Source organism: Phoxinus phoxinus, assembly GCF_949152265.1.
Source record: "Phoxinus phoxinus genome assembly, chromosome: 3".
Lineage (NCBI taxonomy): Eukaryota > Metazoa > Chordata > Actinopteri > Cypriniformes > Leuciscidae > Phoxinus > Phoxinus phoxinus.
Genome location: NC_136878.1, coordinates 13,557,892 through 13,582,359, shown reverse-complemented (window position 1 = coordinate 13,582,359; position 24,468 = coordinate 13,557,892). Strand labels below are relative to the sequence as shown.

General features: G+C 37.4%; 1 protein-coding gene across 2 annotated transcripts; it reads right to left on the bottom strand.

Moving 5' to 3' along the window:
* Window positions 1-12: 12 nt before the first annotated feature.
* atrxl (ATRX chromatin remodeler, like) lies at window positions 13-23,659 on the bottom strand. Of its 2 annotated transcripts, none has more exons than XM_079606822.1 (34): window positions 23,522-23,659; window positions 22,981-23,099; window positions 22,817-22,872; window positions 22,117-22,163; window positions 21,911-22,032; window positions 21,656-21,772; window positions 18,201-18,310; window positions 17,955-18,022; window positions 16,892-17,396; window positions 14,303-15,284; window positions 13,985-14,048; window positions 10,246-10,403; window positions 9,830-10,003; window positions 9,631-9,703; window positions 9,415-9,487; window positions 9,120-9,326; window positions 8,633-8,756; window positions 7,597-7,706; window positions 7,356-7,499; window positions 6,009-6,186; window positions 5,768-5,905; window positions 5,452-5,627; window positions 5,241-5,358; window positions 4,715-4,818; window positions 4,100-4,185; window positions 3,672-3,805; window positions 3,436-3,577; window positions 2,808-2,905; window positions 2,613-2,721; window positions 2,351-2,528; window positions 1,386-1,553; window positions 1,138-1,287; window positions 584-640; window positions 13-476 (listed from the first exon to the last, which is right to left on the bottom strand). In XM_079606822.1, exons 1-34 carry the CDS (start codon window positions 23,539-23,541, stop codon window positions 300-302), a joined length of 5,286 nt encoding a protein of 1,761 aa, XP_079462948.1. In that variant the 5' UTR covers window positions 23,542-23,659; the 3' UTR covers window positions 13-299. The 2 variants fall into 2 exon arrangements, with proteins under 2 accessions (XP_079462948.1, XP_079462949.1); XM_079606823.1 differs by having other exon boundaries at window positions 21-473.
* Between the last annotated feature and the right edge of the window lie 809 nt (window positions 23,660-24,468).

Below are 24,468 nucleotides of genomic sequence, written 5' to 3'. Positions count from 1 at the left end.
GCAAGCAAGTGTTTTTCTATCAAGCAAGTGTATCTTTATTTACATCTACAAAGCAGTTGAACAGAGAACAATGCTCACATGTCATAACACAGATTGAGCTGACTTTTAAGAACTTAATTATTTTCTATTTTTAATATTTAAACATAAAAAAGTGTTAACAAAGACACTAACAGCTGTCTTTTTGTATACAGGCTACTGAACCCCATTGTGCCCAAAAGGACACACATGTGCCAGACACATTTCAGCATACTCATACTGATTTTGAGGTAGTTCGAAAAGCAAAAGGTCTTGGACCTTTTTTATATCAAGTCTATATCGGAGTAAAGCATGTTAGGTTGCTTAAGTTGAAAGGTGATGCTGGGGTTGCTATAAACATCCAAAGCAGCAGAATGTTGGGCATTGCCTTGTTTGACAGGAAGTGAAGTTGGAGGAACGCTCTTGGTTGTATAGCCAACATTGTGAAAAGCCACAGCCTGCTGAGAGAAAGAGATAGATTTTTAGCACTGCAGTCTAACAGCTGCAGAATTTATGTTTAATACACACACAAATACAGAATCCTTAAAGGTTAGAGATTAAACTGTACCTGTAGGTCCCGATTGGCTTGTCTGGAGGCGGCTTCATTGGAGATCTGTACAGCGGCCTGAAAGAGACAAATCATGAAAGAACTGTTCAAATGTGATGCATGCAGAATGAAGGCTAGTGCGTGAATAGGCATCAACATGATACATACAGACCATTTTTATTTTCACATAAAGTTACAAACTGTAGTCCTCAGTTGTAAGTCGCTTTGGATAAAGGCGTCTGCTAAATGACTAAATGTAAATGTAAAGGTCAGGGTCCTGTAACCCAGGTTTGGGCAGCCCCATCTTTAAAACCGCTTTAAGAGGATAAAGCTCACAGAAAACACAATAATTGCTTTTAATGTCCCTTTTTGGTCACTCTCTTTTTTGCACAGAAATGAAATTTACCTAGAAGATTCTAATATGCCTAGTAAGACCTTGAATTGAAGAAGGACAGTGGCCCACCAGGAGCAGGATTGGACATCCCTGTTCTAAGTGTAAATTATCAGGGTTGTGATGTGTACCACCTGGGGGCACTCTGTACCACAGTTTAAAACCACTGACTTGCAATATGTACCTTCTTTTCTGCACGGTATTCATCCCAGGCTGCTCTGCGCTCTTCCTCACTCAGCTCCTCTTCCTCCCGGTGGTCTAACAAAGAGTTGTGCTCATGATAACTTACTATGAGCTGTTCACAGCTCTGCAGCAGCTGGACCAGCACCTCATCCTGATAGACAAAAGGAAGACAAAGCCTTGTGGTCATAATTATCTCACGTACCCACATCTGTGTGTTGTACAACAGCAGGTCCATGTATGCGTGTTTACCGCAGGCGTTTCTGTGTGTTTACTGGGCCGTAGGTCTGGCTGGAAGTGGTACAGCTCGTTCAGCTGACTGTGTGTGAAGTGTCTCTGAATCTGCTGCTGGTCCAGAACACGGGAGGACAGAGACTGCTTAGCAACCTGACGGTCATAAATGTTCTGTTCCATCGTCCCCTACACACACACAAAAAAAGAACAAACACGTTAAAAATGTATGTATAAAAAAATGATTAAACATACAGTACCTGTCAAAAGTTTGGAAACATTTAATGATAATAATAATAAATTTAATGTTTTTGAAAGAAGTCTCTTATGCTCACCAAGGCTGCATTTATTTGAATACAAATACAGTAAAAACAGTAATATTGCAAAATATTATTACAATTTAAAATAAATTCTATTTGAATATGTTTTCAAATGTAATATTCCTGTGATGGCAAAGCTGAATTTTCAGCATCATTACTCCAGTCTTCAGGGTCTGATTGTCTTATTGTTGTTTTCAATGTTGAAAATAAGTGTGCTGCTTTGCTTAACATTTTTGTGGAAACTGTGATACTTTTTTTCACAGGAATAAATTATTTTTAAAATAGAATACAATTATTAAAATTTTAATATTTCAGAATAGTACTATTTTTACTGTATTTTTTATTAAATAAATGTAAAAGATTTATTTCAAAAACATTAAAACATTGTAATGTTTTCCAAACTTTTGACAGTTACTGTTTAAATTATAAAATAAATTAAAAAAAATACAAATATAATATATATTTAAACTGTTACTCAAATATTTTCTCTTAAAATAAAATAAAATAAAAACTAAAACAAAAAATCTTCATGAATGGGTAAAAATGACTCAACTAAAATCTCAAAATAGTGTATGTAATTGTTTTTTTTCACATTAATTTTAATATTTATAAAAAAAAATTAAGTATGAGAAGTCCTCCCAAGTGTGTGTGATTCCATGTGCATACCTGAGCCAGAAAACGGTACACAGCTACAGTTTTTTTCTGCCCAAAGCGATAGACTCTGAAGATGCTCTGGATGTCATATGATGGATTCCAGCAAGCGTCAAACACCACGACTCGGTTTGCAGCAACAAGATTGATTCCGAGAGACCCCGCACGAGTGGAGATCAGAAACAACCTCCCTCTGGCACAGAGGAAACACCAAGAGTCAGGACAAGAAATCCAGAAAACTTAAATGTAATGTTTATAAGCATTTTGTGTGCAGTACCTTATGTTTTTAGTGTTGTTAAACTCTTGAGCCCATCTCTTGCGAGCACAAGCACTAGTGGTGCCGTCCAAACGATAATAATCTTTATTTTTTACCCACGATTTCTTTCCTGCCAACACACACACACACAAAAACACTATTGTATACAATGAACAAATGACAGCTCTAACAATCGCCTGTATAAACTGTTTTTACCTTTGTATGGACACCCTTCCTTCCCGCTGGTCTCATCTGCATATAGGAGGAAACTCTCAATAAGGTCCAGTGATATCAGAGATTGACTGAACACCAACCTGAACAAAAGCAAACAGCATTCATTCATGTGTCAAACAAAATGAGTCACTCTTAACATGCAACCGTTTAATCCACAATATCGTTAAAATACAGTAAAACAGTAATATTGTGAAATTAAAATTTACCGAGATTTCCATTTGAATTTATTTAAAAATGTAATTTATTCCTGTAATGGCAAAGCTGAATTACTCCAGTCTTCAGTATCACATGATCCTTCAGAAATCATTCTAATAAGCTGATTTGGTGCTCAAGAAACATTTCTTATTTCTAATTATCTAATTATCATCAATGTTGAAAACGGTTCTTCTGCTTAATTTGTCAATGGAAATTGTGATACGTTTTTCAGGATTCTTGAATGAATAGAGTTCAAAAGAACCACATTTATTTGAAATAGAAAGCTTTTATAACAGTCTTTATTGTCACAATTTTAAGCATTTTTGCTTGATTTCTTTCAATGAGCCAAATATGAATATGAACCAAAACAAAGCTTATAACAAGTGCTACTTCTATTCAAGTACGTGTTCCTTACACTTTGTCTTGTAGTTCCTCTGCCCAGTGTAAAATCTCCAGTAGCAACTGTAATTTCCCAGAATGCTCCAGCACCTTGGCATCAGCTGCTGTTACAAACGGCAGATACCAATTCGCAGATGACCCGTTGCCCACAATAAATCCTAAACAATAGACAGAGACACTAAAAGTGAGACAGACATACAGACAAAGAGAGACAGATTCAAAGAAACAGAGAGAGAGACTGTGTACATGTACCAGCTTCCCCAGCAGGAATTCCCATTGTGGCTGTGTTTGTGACATCTGGCTTTTGATTGGACCCACTGACTGAGGAGACTGGATCAGTATTTCTCTCTCCATCACCCACTAAACCTGTGATATTTGACTCTTTCCTATGAGACATGGTGGAAACATCAGAACAAACCTGGTCTTGTGCAAAATTTGACTTCTAGCAGGTCTCTCAATGGTTCTACATAACTGTGTATTACAAATAAAATATGTTCTGGTTGGTTGTGATTGTGTCATTCAAGCAGCAGTCTTTCATTTACCAATCGTTTCCGAGACAAAATGTTCTCAAATTACTCTTCTATTCAAAGTCACGCTAGCTTGAATGTGTGATATTTGACAAAAGCATGAGAAACATTATTGGTATAGAAAAGACTGAAATCTGATATGACATGGCATACCTTTCAGAGCCATTTGGCTTTACAGAATCTCTCTCCAAACCTGCATCCAGCCTTGTGAAGACAGGAGCAGGCTCTTGCTCTTTCCCCTGCATCACACACACAAATATATAAGGTGATGGAGACAAATCAGTGACCACTGGTAGGATGTTTGTAAAAAAATAAGTCATAAGAATGTTTCAAAATGTTTTTTGAAAGTCTCTTATTCTCACCAAGGCTACATTTATTTGATCAAAACAAACAGTAACATTCTGAAATAGGATTATTTAAAATAAGTTTTCTATCTGAACAGATTTTGAAATCTCATTTACTTTTCAGCATCGTTATTCCAGTCCCATGTCCCATGATCCTTCAGAAATCAATCTAATATGCTGATTTGCTGCTCAAGAAACTTTTCTTATTATTATAAATGTTGAAATCACTTGTGCTGCCTAACATTTGAAAGTTCAAAAGAACAGAATTTATTTAAAATAAAAATTAACAATGTAAAAGTCTTTACAGTCTTTTGATCAATTTTATGCAACCTTGCTGAATAAAAGTAATAATTTCTTTAAAAAACAATCTTACTGGCTGTTCAAACTTTTGAAAAGTAGTGTATCTGGATGAGTGGGTGTTTACCTTATTCCTGCTCAGCTGAGCAAGTTTAAGACACCAGGGATGAGTCCAAATCAAACTCAGAACATGAAGATCCTGAAACAACCTGCTCACACCTGCTCCTTGCCCTAAAATAAAGACACTGTTTGTGATCATTTGAATACTATCAATCTGTTAGCACAGTGTGTGTTAGAATTAGATGGTACGACAAAATTATTGCAATGTTTGAAATTAAAACCGAAACGTTTGCATCACATCACCATTTTCTTTTCTTAAATTTTTACATTTAGATTATATTTTACACTGTCTAAAACTGACTTTAAAATAATCTATACAACACAATTTAATAACTATAATTGTTTTTGTACATTATAATGTCATAATGCTTAAATTAAGCATTTAAAATACATTTTTGTTTTATTTGTAATTTATTTAGATCTCAATATGAGCCATACCATGAAAACAAATATTAGCTTAATCTCTACAGGCTGACACTTTTCTACTGTCGCAGTACTAGTCTAGCTCTAGTGCGTGCTTGTGAGACTCTGACCTGTGTAGGATTGCAGATAGTGTGTGTATAACCGACACTGCAGAGGTGTCATCCTGACTGACAGCACATACTCGCGCTTGGGCGGCAAACAGGACATCAAAACTGAGTAGTCCCGCCTCTGCAACAGAAATCATCAAATACAAAACATTTAGCCTTTTTTTTCAGCCTCTAGCTCTATTCTTTTTTTTTTCTCTTTCTCGCTCTTCATCACCTGTATGAACCCTGACATCATTTGATAGAGGACGTGCGATCTATTCTTCATCAGTCTGACATCAGCAGGGGTGGAGTCTGCGCACTGGCCGTTTTGGATTGGATTAATAAAACGGTTTCGGAACTCCTTTAGAGAACCCAGCAGGTTCTCCTTAATGAAGTTTACCATGCAGTGATCTAGAACAATAAACAAAAAAAATTGTTTTAAGGTCAGGTAACCTCAAAAAGATTTAAAGAGTTTAATATTTTAAAAATGTAATTAGAAAGTCATTTTTCACAAGCAGCTTTTTATAGAAATGGAGATGAAAAGCGATTACACTCAGTGAGGTTGTTTTGTAGCGGTGTTCCCGTCAAAATTATTCTCCTACGCGTACATATAGCTCGCATGGCTTTTGAGATGCTGGAGTCTGCGTTCCTAAGGACATGACCCTCGTCACACACCACCAGATCAGGGCCTAACACACATACACACACACACAGGTTTTAAAATAATAATACAAACAATTTTTTTTTTAACTGCACTCAGTATTTGAAGATGGATTATTCAGAAGAATTTACCTGGATCCAGGAGAATTGAGCGGAAGCTTTCTTTGTGTTCGCTGTATTTTGCGCTATCTGTGTTAGTCAGAACACGAAACACTTCATAGCCCATGATTATCACGCCACCATTCTTAAACCAGTCATTCAACAGCTCAACACGAACAGCCAAAGACTTCACCGAAGCCAGCTCTGCCACCTGTGTGAGGCAAAAGCAAGAAAAAAGGAAAAGATGATCAGAAAAAAATATATATCAGTGATGCAGTCAAAAGTCCAAATTCAACAAAGTGGCAAGAAAACAAGATTTTTTTTAAAAACACACAGAAAAGATGATGCTTAGCAGAATTTTCTAGGCTCCATCCACAAAAGTGGTTAGTGATCTTAAAGGGATAGTTCACCCAAAAATGAACATTATGTAATCAAACATACATCCAAACCTGTTTGAGTTTCTTTCTTCTGTTGAACATAAGATATTTTGAAGAATGTCGGGAACCAAACAGACCTCATTGATGTCCATAGTATTTTTTTCCTACTATGGAAGTCAACGGCTACAGTCAACTGAAAATATTTTGTGAAGAAAGATGAAACGGAAAGAGAGAAACTCATAAAGGTTTGGAACAACTTGAGGGTGAGCAAATTATGACAATTTTCATTTTATCCCTGGATTAAATTAACCCTGGGTTAGCCTTATCCCTTTTGCACTGTCAATGTTTAAGTACAGATTGAAAGTGGCCTAACCTCAGGTTAAAAAAGGGTTACATTATGTGTAGTATTTTTCTGTAAAGCTTGAAGTCTTCTGAAGCTATATGATAGCTTTACATTAGAAACACAGAATTAAAAAAAAAAATTACGAAGATGAATAAATGTAACGTATATAAGGAGAGATTCAGGTCTGAAAAAAAAACCTATGTTAGCTAGATCTGCAACTTTCTAACTTACACTTCCATTCAAGTTTGTGGTCAAAATATGTTTTTTAAAGATACTTATTTTATTCAGTAAAGATCAAAAGTGACAGTAATAACATTTATAATGTTACAAAAGATTTTCATTTCAAATAAATGCTGAGATTTTGAACTCTGTATTCATCAAAGAATTATGAAAAAAACATATCGCAGTTTCCACAAAAATATGAAGCACCACAAGCATTTTCAACATTGATAAGAAATGTTTCTTGAGCACCAAATCAGCATATTCAAATTATTTCTGAAGGATCATGTGACAGTGAGGACTGGAGTAACGATGCTGAAAATTCAGCTTTGCCATCACAGGAATAAATAAAATTTTAAAATACATTAAAATAGAAAACAGTTCTTTTAAATTGTAATCATTTTTATTGATCAAGACAAGAAGTGAAATAATTCTACCGACCCTCAGTCTGTGTGGTCTTAAGCCCCTCTGCCACTGGTCAAACTCACTCTTCCAGTTCAGCACCGTGTTGAGAGGACACACCACCAGAGCCGTCTTCAGTGGCAACTCTTTACATAACAGCACTGTGTGAAGGAACACGATGACCTGAAACACACAGACACACACACAGTTACTGTCTGTAAAACTTCCACTTTCTGATTTTTCAACAACAAAACAAGGAGAATATTCATGTGCCCCATACCTGAAAGGTCTTGCCCAGGCCCATGCAATGGGCCAGAATACAGCCGGAGCCTGGAGACGACTTCACACTCTGAACAGACTCACAGCAAGAGTCCCACATGAACCGCACTCCTAACAGCACACAAACACATATGCACTACATGAACCATCTCCACCACAAACTGTCACTAGATCACATCACTGGCTTTCATTTCGTACATGCTGCTTCATAAATGCATGTGAATATTAAAACGGATGAAAAGCAATCATGTTCTGACTAAATTCTACTGTTGTAAATCGCTAAAAAAAATGTCATAGGGCATATCCTCTAATATAGCCTTAAAAGTTTGTTTAAAAAAAGAAGAAGAAATTAATACTTTTATTCAGTAAGGATGTGTTCAATTGATCAAAAGTGACAGTAAAGACATTTATAACTATTTTTTTTGAGTCTGCTATAGTTCTTCAATGGACTTTATAATTGTATTAAATTATACACCAGGAAGACAAAAAAAAGATAACAGGGAGAGAGTTTGGAGAGCTCCTGTACTGCGCAGCTATTACATAATGACAGACAGAGGTGAGTTAATACATTTGAAAAGCATAAAAGGTGTAAATAAAATAATACAGTGAACATTATTTGACACATAAAAATAGCCGTGGCAATTTGACCCACAGTCCACCCCGGCATATTGACTCCCAACCCACACACGCAGCGCAAATTACTATGTTAGTATTTTTGAAAACCATTACATCAAATATTAGTGGTTAACCTCATGATTTCGGCTGCCTCGACTGCTTCTGTCTCTTTATGCAATACTAGACTGACTCGATGATGGTGAGATCAGATCTCTGTTGCAGGATTTTTACCCACACAAATATCTCACTGTATTACAATATTTGCAAGAAGAATCTTCAGAAATCGAAAAATTCTATTTTCTACAGGCACACTTAAGCAAAATAAATAAATAACCATGTTAAAACAAATATTTTTTGTGAATCATCTAATGTGCCTCATGCAACTTACTGTATTAACATTGTACAAAGGCAAATTTTCTCACCCTCTCGCTGGTGTGGTTTAAGTTTATTCAGAAAGCCCATGTGCACTTGCAACATAGGCTTTTGCGTTACATCATCTTGCTCAAGAACCAAGGGTGTGGCCTGTCTCTCAGAAACTAAGATGACCTAAAGTAGGTGAGGGAGAAAAAAATGACAACAGACAGTAGTCAAACACTAATTTAGCATTCAGGTTAAAAGCATTTAATTAATAATGAACATTAAAAAACATTAAAGGAATAGTTCAGCCAATAATGAAAATTATGTCATGACTTAAATCACCCTCATGTCATTCAAAACCTGCATGACTTTCTTTTGTGGAACATGAAAGATATTTTGACCAAAACTGTATGGACAAAATAAATAAATAAGAATCCCACAACATCTTTTGAAACAAGTTGGAATGACATGAGGAAGAGTAAATGAGGACAGAATTTCATTATCGTTAATATTTAAAAATGTAACATAATATGACACCATGCAGTTCATCACCTCTGGGTCTGCTTCTTCCCGTTCTTTCCTCTCACGGTCCAGTCTTTGTTTTTCTCTCTCTGCTAATCTCTTCCTGCGCTCCTCCTCTTCTTTCAGAGCGCTCTGTGTCTCCCGGGCCAGCTGACCAACCTCTAGAAGCCGTCTGATCTGCCTTCTCCCTCGAGGGGTGCTCCTCAAACTTTCCTCGGTGGTTGGAGAGACATCATCCTACATATTGACCCCCCAAAAAATTAAAATACATAAATAATTGAGGAATCCACATTCACAGCATCTATGATAAAGAAGGAACACACACATTAGCAGCGGTGGTCTTGTCAGGTGTGCGTGATGGACTCTGAGGCTTCTCATTATGAGTGGGCGACTGGGACCTACAAAAATTAATACATTGGGAAAAAATGTATCACTGCACACATTTAGGCTTGCTGGAAGGTACTAATTGAAAATGTGATTTTTTGTTTGTTTGATGTTCATAGCAGACTCCAGTTGATGAATGTAATATCATGAGCTTTACCCCGTTTCCTCAGACTCTGAAAGGCTGAGATCCTCATATTGGGAAGAGTCAACTGTTTCATCACTGCTGCTCACTAGGATTAAAATGGAAAAAAAATCTAAATAACACCAGGTCCAAACAAATAACCAGAACATTACATTCCTTTTAAGAGTAAAAAAAAAAAAAAACTGTGCAACTGTACATCTAACATTTAACTCACCAATAACGCATCCTAAATCTTGGACTTCTCTTTTACTCTTCTTCGTCTTATTCTCCCCTTCCCCTTGCTTTTGACTTTTTGCTTCTGCCTCTGATAAGGTAAGACCATGTCGCAGCAATCGGTGGCGGTGCCGTGACCCTGATTTTGACTCACTGGACTCTGAGCCGTCATTGTCTGAAGAGAAACTATTTTTGTTCACGTAACAACAAAATACAAGAATACGGCCTAATAATATTTGTAACTATTCGAAGGATCTGCTGCATAAGTGTTGTAAAGCTACATATAAATATCATGAAGTTAAATCAGTTTCATGCGGTTTATGTTGTTTTCATCAGAAATGCCATATTCATTGAGATGCAAAAGTAGATTCCATGGGTCTGTTCCCCATGGTACCAGTGGTAATGGCCATCACTCACCTTCCTCGTCTGTGGTCTCAGATGCTTCGCTCTTGCTCTTGTTCTTCTTCTCCTCATCCTCTCCTCTCGTGCTCTCTGATTGCTCATCTGAGCTGGTGTCCAGCTCAGAATCAGAGAGGTTAGCTCTGATCTGAGCCAGCAGAATCTGCCTCGCAATTCTTTATAAAACAAATGATGGAATGAAGCAGCAAAGAGAATAGAGAGAAAAAAGGGATGAAGAGAAAAGAGGGACAAAATGTGAGGTGGGTGACCAATGGAATCAGATTCATTAAACAATGCATCTTCCTCCAACCTCTTTCATTGTAATTTCTCAAAACTGCACTCAAACAGTAGCAAGATTACATGTTTTGTTACACAGACACAATTCAAAGAACAGAAGTAGTTTCTATTCTGTCTTTTTTCATTTAAATTATACAGGATGTAAATATAAAGGACATAAATATAACCTTTAAATAAAAGGTTACTGAACAATAGAAAATATCAAATGGACCGTAAAGTGGTCTGTTAGTTTCACAAATATAAAAACCCTTAATTTATGAGGGAAATGTAAAAAGGCTGACAAGAAATGTAGATGAGGCATTCTGAACCTCTGAATATGACACACTGAATGCAACACCCCAAAAAACTAAATAACAAAATATATATAATACAAAATGCACAGAGGCTGTTGTGGCTGGGGTATAAACTTTTATTACAACTACAATTCGTATACAGTTCTTACACAGTTATTTACATTTTCTCTTCTCATAAGCAAAATAATGCGTGCTTCTTTATGATGAAAATAATGAAAAGGCTGTTTCTGCATAAAACACTTTAATAAAACAATAACAGTAATAAATACTTCCAAACAAAGGACATTAGCATGCAATAAATATTTGAGCTCTTAGTTTTTGAAATCCAATGAAAGTGAGAGGATTCTACAAAAAAAGACAACAAACAGAAAAAAAAAGAACACTTTGAAAGATGGGTGAAAAAAAATGGATTATTATCAGAAGCATGTTAATGCATTTTAAGGTCAGGCAGGGTTCCCACTTGGTCCAAGATATTACTTTCCATTTCTTCAAGGAATTTTATGTGCCGGACATCTCTAATATTTAATCAACATCTGTGGCCTGCTGTTGTTTGCCTTAGAAAATAAAAGTTGACTCGTCCATTAGAATGCAAAAATTAAAAATCATTTTTGCAGTACTGCACTTACAATGGAAGTCTAGTAGGCTTGAGAGTTTAAAAGCAGAAATACAATGGTTTATTTTACATGTACTCTCCAGTAAAAATGTTTGAAATTTGAACTGCAACGTTCAAATCTGATTGACTGAGTTAAGAAACACTCGACACAAACACAAAATATATTAATCAGAATTTGGTCATATTCTGATTCCTTAGCACCAGTGTCATGCTAAACATGTAATGTTCAATGGTTATGGAGACGAGTCAAGCTAGTTTTTCATGGTAATTGACTGCATGCCACAGATTCGGATTCTGCTGGATTTAATCTGGATTATAATTTTGCGAGAAGAATCTTCAGAAATCTAATAATGATATTTTCAACAGGGTTTAAGCAAAATAAATAACCATGTTAAAACTAATATTTTTGTGAATCATTTAATGTTAAAAGGTAATATAGCCACTGTCAAGGTATCGTGGTTATTGGCATGGTTCAAAATGCACAGCTAATGTGAACTAGCCTTTCATTTGAGTGACAAAAGAAGCCTCCGGAAGATTCTAACTGTCCACTCGAATTAACCTGATATAGTAACTATCCTTTGAAAAATAATAATAGTAATAATAATGTATATGTATGGTATCAATGTCAGTTGATATCAATGAGTGATTTCTGGGCAGAGAACAGAAATGACGGTGAGTGTGCAGAGACTATGACGTATCCCTGCTCATGACAATACACAGGCAAACGCAAACGAAAAAACAAAACTATATGATTCTGCAATGTCATTCATGCCAGAATACATGAGAACCGACCCCCGTTCCAAATCCCGATAGGTCCCAGGATTTCTTCATTTTATGAAAACGTTGTCAGTGATACGGTGAACCATTAAAAGGTTACAGTAAACATTTTCCAAGATACTTAGGTACATTTCCCATGATTTTTCCATTATTGGAAAATCGCATTACAAAATTCAAGGTTTTCCAGGTTTTCCAGGATGCGTGGGAACCCTGTTAAGCTACAGAAAAAGAGACGAAACGGGGAAAAAACAGAACAAGAGAAAGAATAAATAAGTGTTTATTGCCTCTCCATAAGAACTATGCAAATAACACACAGAAACCACTCATGTGAGAGTGAAGACTACACTCAATCACGTGCTGATTTTAGCGACTGACTACACACAAGCTTACAGATTGCATGTTGGGCCTGAAAAAGCATCATCACTGCCACCTGCTGCTGCCCCGTGAACATTCGAACACAAACTGAAGCCAAGCCAAGTCCACCAAAGCAATCGTTTCACATTTGGGTTGGTTCAGCCTTTTAACCGATTTTATTTATATGAATATTAAAAAAGGGTGGGAACGAGGGGGAAATAACACAAGCCTGGCTTAAAATTTACATTGCATGAGCGAGCACCATTAATCAATGAGTTAGAGCGCATGCACCAACTGCGAGGCCAATCGAAACTACCATTTAAACCACCAACTCAAAAACGTTTACGTGCTGAGTCAAGTTTTCTGTTCCCTCAAATGTCCAATCCATCCATCAACTTCTGCTAAAATGAACAATCATTAACAGGATAAACTTTTGACCGTCTCACCAATTTACGAGGACATAAATTCTGTGCAAATGATTTGAAAATGTAATACTGGACCAATAGAAAAAATACGCAAGTAACTCTACGTAAAAAAAAATAAAACGTTAACTTATTTACCAAAGGCAGTTCAGACAAAGGCATAAACAAATCTTCAGTTTAAGCTCCTAAATGTAGAAAATTCAGTTGTCTGTCGCAGGATTAATCTCCTGAAAAAGAACAAACACAACCGCGTTTAACATAAATGCTAATACTGTACGACTGCGTTTCACTCTGCCTAAGAAACGTGTTCACTTGAATTCCACCAACAATGACATTTTACTGTCAATAACAAAAGTGTTATATGAAACTAACACCTACCGTTAGCAAACCACACAGCCTTTGTTTTGACTGACCGAAAACATTACAGCGTGAGAACCGGGAAGCTGAGCCCTAAAACACAAACACACACAAGAAGTTGTCTGACTGAACACAGGATCCATCAGATCCGAGCAAAGAGGTTTAGAGTCTTACTACCCTCTTAAAAGCTTTATTAGCAGCACAGACAGTAAAGAGGACAGTGTGGCTGTCAGGAGTTCTGCTAAACACATGCAATGGTCTGTGTCAGTGAAGTAAAATTCAAACACAGGAGCTTCTCCGGAGATGATTCACTGACTTCCGTTAGACAGTGCAGGCTCAGAGCTTCCCCACTGATGGGCGGTGTGTGCCTACGGCTACAGATTCTCTCTACTGCGTGTGGAAGAAACTGTGGGGAAATACAAATCGGACAGATTTTGATCGAGCAAAAAAAGCGTGTTTGGGTGAGAGACATGTTCAAAAGCCCTGTCTAGCGGCTGTGCATGTGGATGGAAGGGATGCTTGCGTGCTTTTAAATGGGATTTGGATCAAAGCTCTCGCTGTAGTGGGTTTGGGACAGTCTGAGTCCAGTGGAGAAGGCCTGTGCTGGGAAAGTGTGTGTGGCCCTGGTGTAGTCAGAATCGTACCTATTTTCTAAATCATCGTCCTCCACAGACAAAGACGGACCTGGCTGGATGTCCATCTCATCGCCTAGAGATAGACAGAGAATGAAAATGATTCAAATTAAAAACAATTTTGCTTCAGAAATATGAAAAACAAAACGGAAACAGAAAAAAGGAAATGATCGGATTGTGAAAAGTGCTCTCTGCATGTCAGATTTCTTAAAGATCAATGTAAAAGGGCTTTTTTACATTTAGATTACAAAAAAAAACTTAAGAAAAACATGTTCCTAGTATTACGGTGTAAAGAAAATGTTGGCTTTTTGCACCCCCACACAAACTTACCGGAAGACTGCTGGAAATTTCCAGAGCCCAGCAATGTGACGCCCTCTGTCAGCGGCTTGATCCTCTGATCGTCGGAGTCGCTGCTCGGACCACTCTCCAGTTCCTGTCCTCCGACCTCACTTGATGAACTCCCGCCCTGTCCTGTCATCCTGGCAACTTTGTGGGCTCTTCCTCTGGTCATTCTGACTGCAGACCCCTGGTCTTGGGAGCCCCTCCTTGAAGACGCAGAAGAGGATGACGAGGACGATGAAGATCTCTCCTTGAGATTCCGCTTACGAGAGCCTCTGTCGGGAGGTGTGGTTTTTACCAGCCCAAAGAGCCGCTGCTTTCTGACATGTTGGTTTGCTTCATCCCCGTCCCAACTGCTACCTACCAAACCCTCTTCCTCACTATTCGCCATGGCAGCAGCGGTCTGGAGCAGCACTTCAGGCACCTCGTCAGAATCAGAGTCATCCTCAGCTAAACCAGCATGCTCAGCAGAGGGGTTTGTGTTTGTCCGCCGACGGCGCGGTGTGGTTTTTACACGTGGAGAACGTTTATTCTCCTCTGATAAAGACAAACTTTTTGGGTCAGTTTGGTCATCCTCCTCCTCCTCATCCTCTTCTTCTTCCTCTTCCTCCTCCTCTTTCTCTTCCTCGTCATTATTACCACAATAATTCTCCACGTGTCGATCTCTCTCAGTCATTCCCTCCATCTCCATACCTTTCTCCATCTCCACATTTGCTCCACTTTCTTCAAGTGTTCCATCAGTCACTCCAATGTTTATGTTTTGTCTGTCAGGTGATGGATGAACAGAAGGAAAGGTGCTGCTGATGGGCTGTGGGCTGACTGGTACGGGAGTAAGTTTGACCACCAGCTCTTTAGTGAGTCCAGGGCTCCGTGATGACATGGCCTTCTTCGGTCTACGCCTCCCTTTTGATTTATTATCTAAAGCAACTCTACTGGCACGTTTGGGCCCCGTCAGCTCGTGGTCCAGGGCTTCCTGCAATTACAAATTAGATGTTGTTGTAATGCATTAATAAGAACAAACTGCAAAAAAAGGTTTCCACAAATATATTTAGAAGCAAAAACTGTTTTAATATTAATTCATGTATTAATTTGAGTTTTTTATTTTATTTAATTGAATAGAATTTTAAAATCAGACAAGTATCGCTATCAGTCTTAAGGCGAGACATGGCAGGCAAAAACGTTTTTGTTTTTTTCACTGGTCAATTTTGAGATTTTGGGATATTTGTCTTCTTTCAGACTTGTGGTGAAAAGAAAAGTCAGAAATACACATTTAGGTCTTTATTTTACTACACTTTGTTTGCGTCTATAAATTTCTTATAAATTCAACAAAAGTTTTTGTTGAATCATCCCGCTGCTCCGCAATCGCTGTCTGCACCCCGTCATTCACATACTGTTAGAAAGCTCTCTCTCTGCTGTACAATGCTGTCGGGTCCAAATATGGTAATTTCCATTTTATCAGCAACCAATCGTGAAAGTAAAAGGGCTGAATGCGCAATCTCATTGGCTGATGATAAATCTTTAAAGCCCGTTTTCTCAAAATTACTTTTCTCTCATACTCCAAGTCCGAAATCTCCACTTCAGTAGCACCTATTATACACCAAACTTTCCAGTCTTGTACCTAGTTATATTATGAAGACATTTACAGAGGGATTTGTAAATATATTATTCCTAGCCTGATTTATATAACATTTTATTCCAAAAAACATGGCGAAAATCATTTTTTTAAGGCTATTGACAGTATATTCTGATTTACAGGATAACAAAAGTAGATATCCATAAATCCCTCTGTAATTTTTACCCATCTAATATGTGCACAATGAAAAAATAATTTTGAACCTGGCTTTATCCAAATCAGATTTTTTTTACATATATGCAAATTAGCACATATTTAATTAGATATTGCCTAATTTGCATATTTAAACATTAAATTACAGAAAACTAGTAATAAATTTTTCTCATCTTAATGTAGGTAATCAACTGTGAAAGTTTCGTGGTGATATCTGCTAGTTAAAATTTTACCTATTCACCTGTAGTGTCTCGCAAAAAAAAGTCGAAAAGTCATTTTGAGAAAACGGGCTTTAAAGATTTATCATCAGCCAATGAGATTGCGCATTCAGCCCTTTTTTACTTTCATGATTGGTTGCTTATAAAAAGGAAATGACCATATTTGGATCCGACAGCATAGTACAGGAGAGAGAGCACTTTCTAACGGTGCTACGTGATGAAAGGGTGCAGACAGCGATCGTGGAGCAGCTGGATGATTTATAACGCCAACTTTTGTTGAATTTATGAGAAATCTACAGACGCAAACAGACAAAGTATAGTAAAATAAAGCCCTAATGTGTATTTCTGACTTTTTTTTTCACCACAAGTCTAAAAGAAGACATGTTATTGAAGACAAATATCCCAAAATCTCAAAATTGACCAGTGATAAAAAAATAAAACTTTTTGCCTGCCGTGTCTCGCCTTAACGTGGAAATAGTCATTACCAGCTTATCTGTGCATCTCTAATCAAAATGGTATGCTTGTGTTAAAGCATTCTTCTTACAGTATAATTGTTAAAAACTTAACTTCTCTTACCTGTAATGCACCGTTGGCTGCTTGCAGATCATCCAGTACAGCGCGGAACATCCGTAGCTGGCCAATTCGCTCTACCTTCTCTTCTTGGTTTCCATTCTCCTCTCTTTCACTTTGAACAACTGCCTTGAAGGAATGACTCAAAGATGTTGTGACGTCTACAAACCGCTGCATTCGCTGATAAAGGCCTTCAGAGGGCACCGTTCCACCTCCAGCCCCCATCAGATAGGACGCACCACGTCCACCCTTGTTCGCCCTCCCCCTGACCGAGTTTGGGTCGGTACGGGAGACTCGTTTTTGAGCTTGCTCCAAGCTCTCTAGAACAGAGTCGCAGGCCAACACCAGCTCCACCAGTGGCTCGGGACTGCACACATAACAGTACCACTTCCTCTCCTCCTCCAGGATGGTGGACAGCTCTTTCCTCCCCAGGTTACGCAGGACACATTTCTTACAGAAGGCGTTACTGCAGTAATCACAGCCAATCAGACTGCCTCCCTCTGCACACCACCTGAATGAACAGGGATTTAGAGCACTTGTTTTACAAACCCACAAATAAGTGAATACATCAACTGCAAATCCTATCTATTAGGCCTAACTGATATGATTTCAGCTGCTCCGACTTTCATCATTATGCATCTATGATAATGGTGACTCTTCTGCCTTCTGCACAAGTGAATCTCTTAAACTTGAGAAATGTCTGGGTCATTCCACACCAAAATGAAAAGAAAGCTATTTTTTTTGCTATTTTAATGACATTTTATTTGTAAATAATATTTGTTTAAAAAGGAGGAGGAAAAATAACCAAGTATACATAGCAGTATTTATTGTATTTAATTAAATGTATGCTGATTTAAATCCTAAAACAGGTCTTAAAGCAAACATAATTTTCTTAAATCCTAAATATAAATGTATAATTTTATACATGAAGGTACAGAAGATATTTACCCACACATATTAGTTAATCATGACACATGATCCTAATCTGCTTTATAAAATTCTCTCTAGATAAAAGTGACAAAAAAAAACCCTCAACTTTTTGACAAAACACTTTTAAACACTCACGTACCTGCATTGCTCGTCCATCCCCTCTGAATCTTTGCTGATGTCATCACTCATATAATATTTAAAGCAACTCTACAAGAAAGCAAACAGATTCTAATAAAACTCTGCGCAAGATTTCACTAGTTGCCAAACATGCTCAAAAAACAATGCAGGTATAAGAAAGTAGTGATGATTTTAAGACTCTCCTGTTTACTTTAATAAGCATAAACAAACATAACACAGATTACAGTAGAGACTCACATTTACATACCTTGCAGATAAGCACTTTAAGCATAGGGTGCCTGTAGACTGAGTCACGTTGGAAATGATTCACCTGCTGACCGCACGCTGTGCAGTTTACCCTCTCCAACTCATATCCTCCTAACACACAAACATAAATCAGAAGAGTTTACCCTCATAGCCAGACACACACACAGCTAAAAGCATTATTTCACATACTTCAGCTGCAACATCAAGGTTACACACGGTTGTAAATGGAAAGCCACAGAAAATGGTCTGAATTGCCCATTGTGAGGAAAGTTATTTTGTGTAAGATTGGGTGACAAACTATCTTTCAAGTTTAGCTGATAAACTGTTCCTGGCATGAACACTGAATTCTTTGTTTTATGTGTGCTACAAAACAGTGTTTTGAGATTGGGTGCTTGGGAAAATCTCTGATAGGATTTGAGGTGGCTGTTGGTTTTCAGTCCCGGGAGCTCGAGAAAGCATCACCATCAGTTTGAATTTTTTTTATTTAATAAAGGGATATTATTGATTAAAGATAGGGTTGGGCAATATAACCAAAACCTTATGTCACGATATAGTCAAATTCTGCTAAGGAGTAATTACATGTAACAAATCAAGTAAAAATGTAACATCTTTTATTGAAAAAATTAAACATTATCAAACTCTGATAATTGGCTTCATCTTTTAAACAACTGAGACGGTAGGCAATTTTTATCAAATGTCGTTTGATCATGGTCAAGTTCCCAAAGCTATGCTTGTAAGAGTCAATTATCGTCTCTAACAAACAGCATGTTGAAGCCGCTCGGGACACCATTTTATCCCTTTTATCAGAAAGCAATAACAGTTGAAACATCCGGTAGTGTGGGTTTTCCAGAAAATGCATGTACTCCCCGGCCTATACCTCTGATTCTCATACACAGAGCAGTCTGCACAGAGCTGCTTCATTGAAAAATCGAACGAATGACTCAACATACTTTAGACATGTACCACCACCTACTGGTGGTTTTAGTTACTTTTTAAAATTATAATTCCATTGAACAACAACTTCCTGTTTTGGGGATAGTTTGCCTAAATGTAAGTTCTTTTTATATACATTTCTAATTCTCATGTCGTTTCAAACCTGTCTGACTGACTTTCTTTTGCAGAATATAAAATATATTTGGAAGATGTTAATTGTTGAAGGTAATAATAGTTTTGCTCTGTAAATATATCTAAATACCAATACAGCTTCTGAAAAAAAACAAAAAACATGGCCGTTGAAGCCTAAAAATTTGCGTGTAATAAATTCTCTGTTGAATTAGATGAAATATTTCTTTCTAAAGTTACTTTTTGTAATTTCTATTTGGGGCTTTTCTCATTTAACACATGAATCACTTTAATTTATCACAAATTAATTGCAGAAGATAATTAATAGGCACATCGAGATGTTTAAAAATCTAGGCTAGCAGTTTTTGCTGTATTATCGAAATTGTGAAATTGATTTTTTTGTCATAACCTTATTTACAATACAAGGTTACATGAATCAAAAAACAACTGTGCCAGTAGAAAAAAATCTTTAGTGTTGAGCCCTGAATTATTTATTTTAAGTTATTTGTTAATAAAAAAAATAAGATCACAGATGCAAACGACAAATACAATAAACAAAACAAAAAACAAATAAACAGTGCTTTAGGTACAGTAGGAAAAACTACAGAAATTGAATAAAAAAAATATATATATATATATTTTACAGTCTTCAGTGTATGACACATACACATTTAACCCTTATTAAAGCCACTTAAGTCATTCACTAAAGAGCAGTGATTGATTTTCTCTCTTTTGTTGTCACAGGAAAGCAGGTATATTACGCTGAGGCGCACAGTTCTAAATTCTAAATCCAAATTTTTCAATTAAGAGATAACGCACCATGTTTATGTGAATTCTCACCAAGATTGTACTGTTATTTAATTTGTATCAATGAAGTGCAACAAGCCGTGAAAAATAACTGAATTCAGGATAGCATGCTTTCTGAGTGGCGGCTTTTTTAGTGCTGCTGCGAATAGTCGACCATGCAAATTAGTCGACGGCAATTTTTTTAGTCGATGTGTCATTTTACTATTGACCGCCTATTTATTTTTGGTCTCCAGTCTCAAACGGCTCACTGTAATTCACCTCCACACACCAGTCTGTGCGCCGTGCGTGCCCTGCTGGTTAATCTGCTATCCTCTTCCTTCACGTTCCAGCCCCGCCCCACCTTCACTGCTTTGATATGAAAAATTGCGGAGGCAGGTGACGGTGCTTTCATAGTGAGCTCTTTTGCTGCGGTCCGAGCGCGATTGTTCCTGGTGCCCCCCGCAGCGTTGGTCTGGTTTCACACTCAACTTGATTCTATCGAACCCTGGTGCGTTTGCGTGCATCTTACGTCACCGCAAACGTGCACGGCACATGATAGAAAACAGAACGCGGGTCAATAATTTTTTTTTTTTATTAATTCTGTGAATAGCTGAGTGAACAACATAGGTTTACTGTGCGTGTGTCGCATAAGGTGGCCTTCTGCTGCTTGCAAATGGACTCTTTTGAGGTGACAGTGGATTTCCAAATTTGTTGCCCTGATTCCACGCGCTATGCGCGAGTACACTGCATGCTCACTCTCGCTCGTATCCAAGGTAAATCATCAACACCATCATCCCTTACATGCGTTTTATTTAACTTAATAAATAATAATCAGCTAAAACTCATGCGCAGGTCACTTTACTTCCTGAACAAGTGCGCACCCGAGTCTGTGCCTTCACATTCACGTGAACCGCGGCACGGACCCGCCATGCACGCAACGCGAGCTGCATAGCGGCGTGCCTGCCTGCTTTCAGCGCGATTCATTATTAGGCCGAGCAAAGCGTAGTAGGCTAGTCCAGACTCTTTCAAATCCAATTTATTTGTATAGCACTTTTCACAATACATATAGTTTCAAAGCAGCTTTACAGAAAATGCATGCATTGTATAGCCTAATGGAAATGCAGACACTCATGCTTTGATTGTTAATACATAATGTTTTTGAACAGGTGACATTTTATATTTTGGCCCTTCAGTTGAGTTCAAAATAAAATGGACAACGAAATAAACACTTGATTTTTTTTAAATTAGTCGTTTAGATTAGTTGACCAATCGAAAAATTAGTCGAAAGATCAGTCTTTAGAAAATGTGTCATTAGTGGCAGCTTCAGGTGTCAGACAGCACAAGTACAGCATTGTTTTGTTTAATTTTTTGCAGCTTATAGTTATTACACTTAATCTTTTTAACATTAAGCATGTCCCATGCTTTGTTTTATAATTTAGCATGTTTCTTTATTGATCTAACTAGTCAAAAACTTCAAACAGTCCTGTGCTGCATAGATATTAATATACCACAAGATACAGCAAAATTTCTATACACACTTTACATTGTCACCAGAATATATATATCGGCCAGCCCTATTTAATGCTTAACGCTGTGCCTCTCTCTTACCTCTGCGCCTGTCACCATCTCTGTGCTGCTTGTAAACACGCCTACTGCGGAATTCTGGACCACGGAAATCATCACGAGCTTCATTATAGACCGGTTCTGGTAGCACAAACGCCGTTCCTGTGTCAGATAATAAAGGGGTTCAAAGACAACTTGAAATATCCTAATGTATTCAATAACAGAAACTATAACATAAAATACATCACACAGGCATGATCATCTGAATCAGCCAAGTGAATACGAGAATGGGAGTAGCACCTTTGGGTAGAAAGTTAGTGTCATGGTCGTTGGAGTGGACAGACATCACATCCTCTGCTCCACTCTCAGACGAAGCGTCCGACTCGTTCACCCCGCTGTGTTTGGTGACAACAGTCGGTTTCCTGTAAGAGTAACAGTTTACAAATGAGTTCACTAAGTCAGAGTACAAAGGGTCTCCAGATGTGGTTCATCCTTAATTGACAAACCTTCTTGAACGAGCCGACGACATTCCCACTTCTGAGGGACCACTGGGCTGAAAAGAAAAAACATTTTAAAAACAAATAAATCTCAAGAATTTTTTATTTAAAAAAACTAACTAAATTTCAGACAACTTAAATTACAATAGGAGTTCTTGTTAATCTATACAATAGAGTGCCACAGGACATAAAACCCAGAAACAAGTTAGCATTTTTAAACTTCCAGTTCTATCATCCCAAAGTCAATGGGTTTTTGTTTAAATGACTCTACTAACATCTGTGGTTAATACAAGCTCAAGATATTTTCTTTATTCTACTACATAAAATACATCACCAATAACCCACTTGTGATTTCTTTAAGTTTTTACGCTTCTTGAAAAAGGCGGTTGCTAACCTGTGGCTAAATGAGACTAGAGATTGTCAGAGACATTAAACGTCATCATGGCAAACAGAAATATCATCTACTCAATAGTCCACTTCTACAGGATCACTGTGTTTAAACTCACGCTCTTGCAAACTATTCTAAATCAAACTTTCCAAATTGTAGATTTTTACAATTAAGTGGTGACGTTAAGGTCATGCAACTATGGTGAAGTTCGTTAATAGCCTAACTTTAACTTTCTGATACAATTGTATTAGGCTTAGGTATGCAAGTTGTTTTCATTTGTGAAGATCATCTCATCCCTGCATCACTTTATAAACAGTCTACCTCCTCTGCGGTCTGGACAAGAGCCTGCTGCTCCAGGTATTCTTTGGCCGTAGTTCCTGTCAAAGAGACATGATAGAAATGTAACTATAACTGCTCAATTGATGAGTTTATTTTTGGTTCTGTTGTGACCGAAATTATCAATATATTTCCCCTACTGTACTCACCATTCCAGTGTCCGGGTAAAGTAGGTTCATTTTTGTCTTCCGTAGATGCCGACAGGTACTCATGGAGCTTCCCAATCAGCTCACCTAACTTATTTCCTCCACCGGCCACAGGCCTGGGTCTGCAAAGACAAGACACAGCTCATCTCCATGGCAACTGCATCCCGCTTTAATCCTTCATGATACATTAAATACACCGAATATCCCTTTATAAACCCAAAACCACACTACTCACAACCACAGAGAAAACCATATCTCAGGCTTCAGTCTGACAGGAATATGTGAGGTTTACGTTTAATAAGACTTAAATAGGGTTTATAGATTTTTTTCAGAGGAGCACCGACTCTTTGTTCGGCTGGTCCAGATAGACCAAAACTGCAGTCAAAACGTAAAAAATAACATTACTTTATGTAAGGGAGATTAAAGATCAGAGATTTAATTCAAACAGCGACTGGATTTAATTTATGTATTGCATGGGAATATTCCCAAACACAACAGTGTGTAACGTTACGTTAGCAGTGGAAAAGAAAATAGGACGCCTTACCTCAGGACTTCAGTAGACATCGCTTCCTCACGCGCGGTGGTTCAAGACACCACCGAGCTTTTAGCACAAACAACAGCAGCGAAGCGTTTAACAGTTACGGGCATACAACTCATAATTGTCCAAAAGCAAAAACTAACCAAAAGCCAGTTTCACCCGCCATCTTCCCAGTGGAACTTGCGCCATGCAGCCTAAAATGGCGCACCGGAAACTACGCTATGACCGTGACTGACGTCAGATGATGGCGTAATTACTTCATAGAATTTCGTCATAACCACACGTGGAGACGACTGATGCTGGGTAACGTCAGCTTTATTTTTACACGGAAATGAGCGAGTTGCATTCTGTATACAATAATAATGCAGAATATACATTTGGTTATTTTCTGCATACATTAGTGCAAAAAAGCTAATTAAGGTAGGCCTAGCACATGGACCCAACATGTTACAAGTAGCCTTTACAGTCAATACACATTTTGACTCAGCAGCATTTCTCCTGGATATGGGCCAGGTATATGGACTGGTTTCACAGTGGACACCATTTTAAATGTTTCACAAATGAAAACGAGCCTTTATTAATATTAATAAATATTATTATTTTTAATTAGCTTTAATTCAAATTTTGTTAAGTGCATTTGTAATTTTATAAATCTGGTTATCTTTAATTAATTTATATTTCCGTTTTAGTTTGTCATTTTAGTATAGCTACATCAACTTTCATTTCAATTAGTTGCCAACTTTTCTAATTTTCGTTTGATAAAAAATTTAAAAAAAGACCTAATTTATATATTGTATAGTCTTGCATGGACACATGGTTTGTAGTATTGATGGATAGATTAATTTTTATTTTATTTCAGCTTTTTTATTATTATTTTTAATTAAAAATGGTTAACAATTACAACACTGATGATATATATATATATTGAAGGACTACATCTATCTCTCTCACAT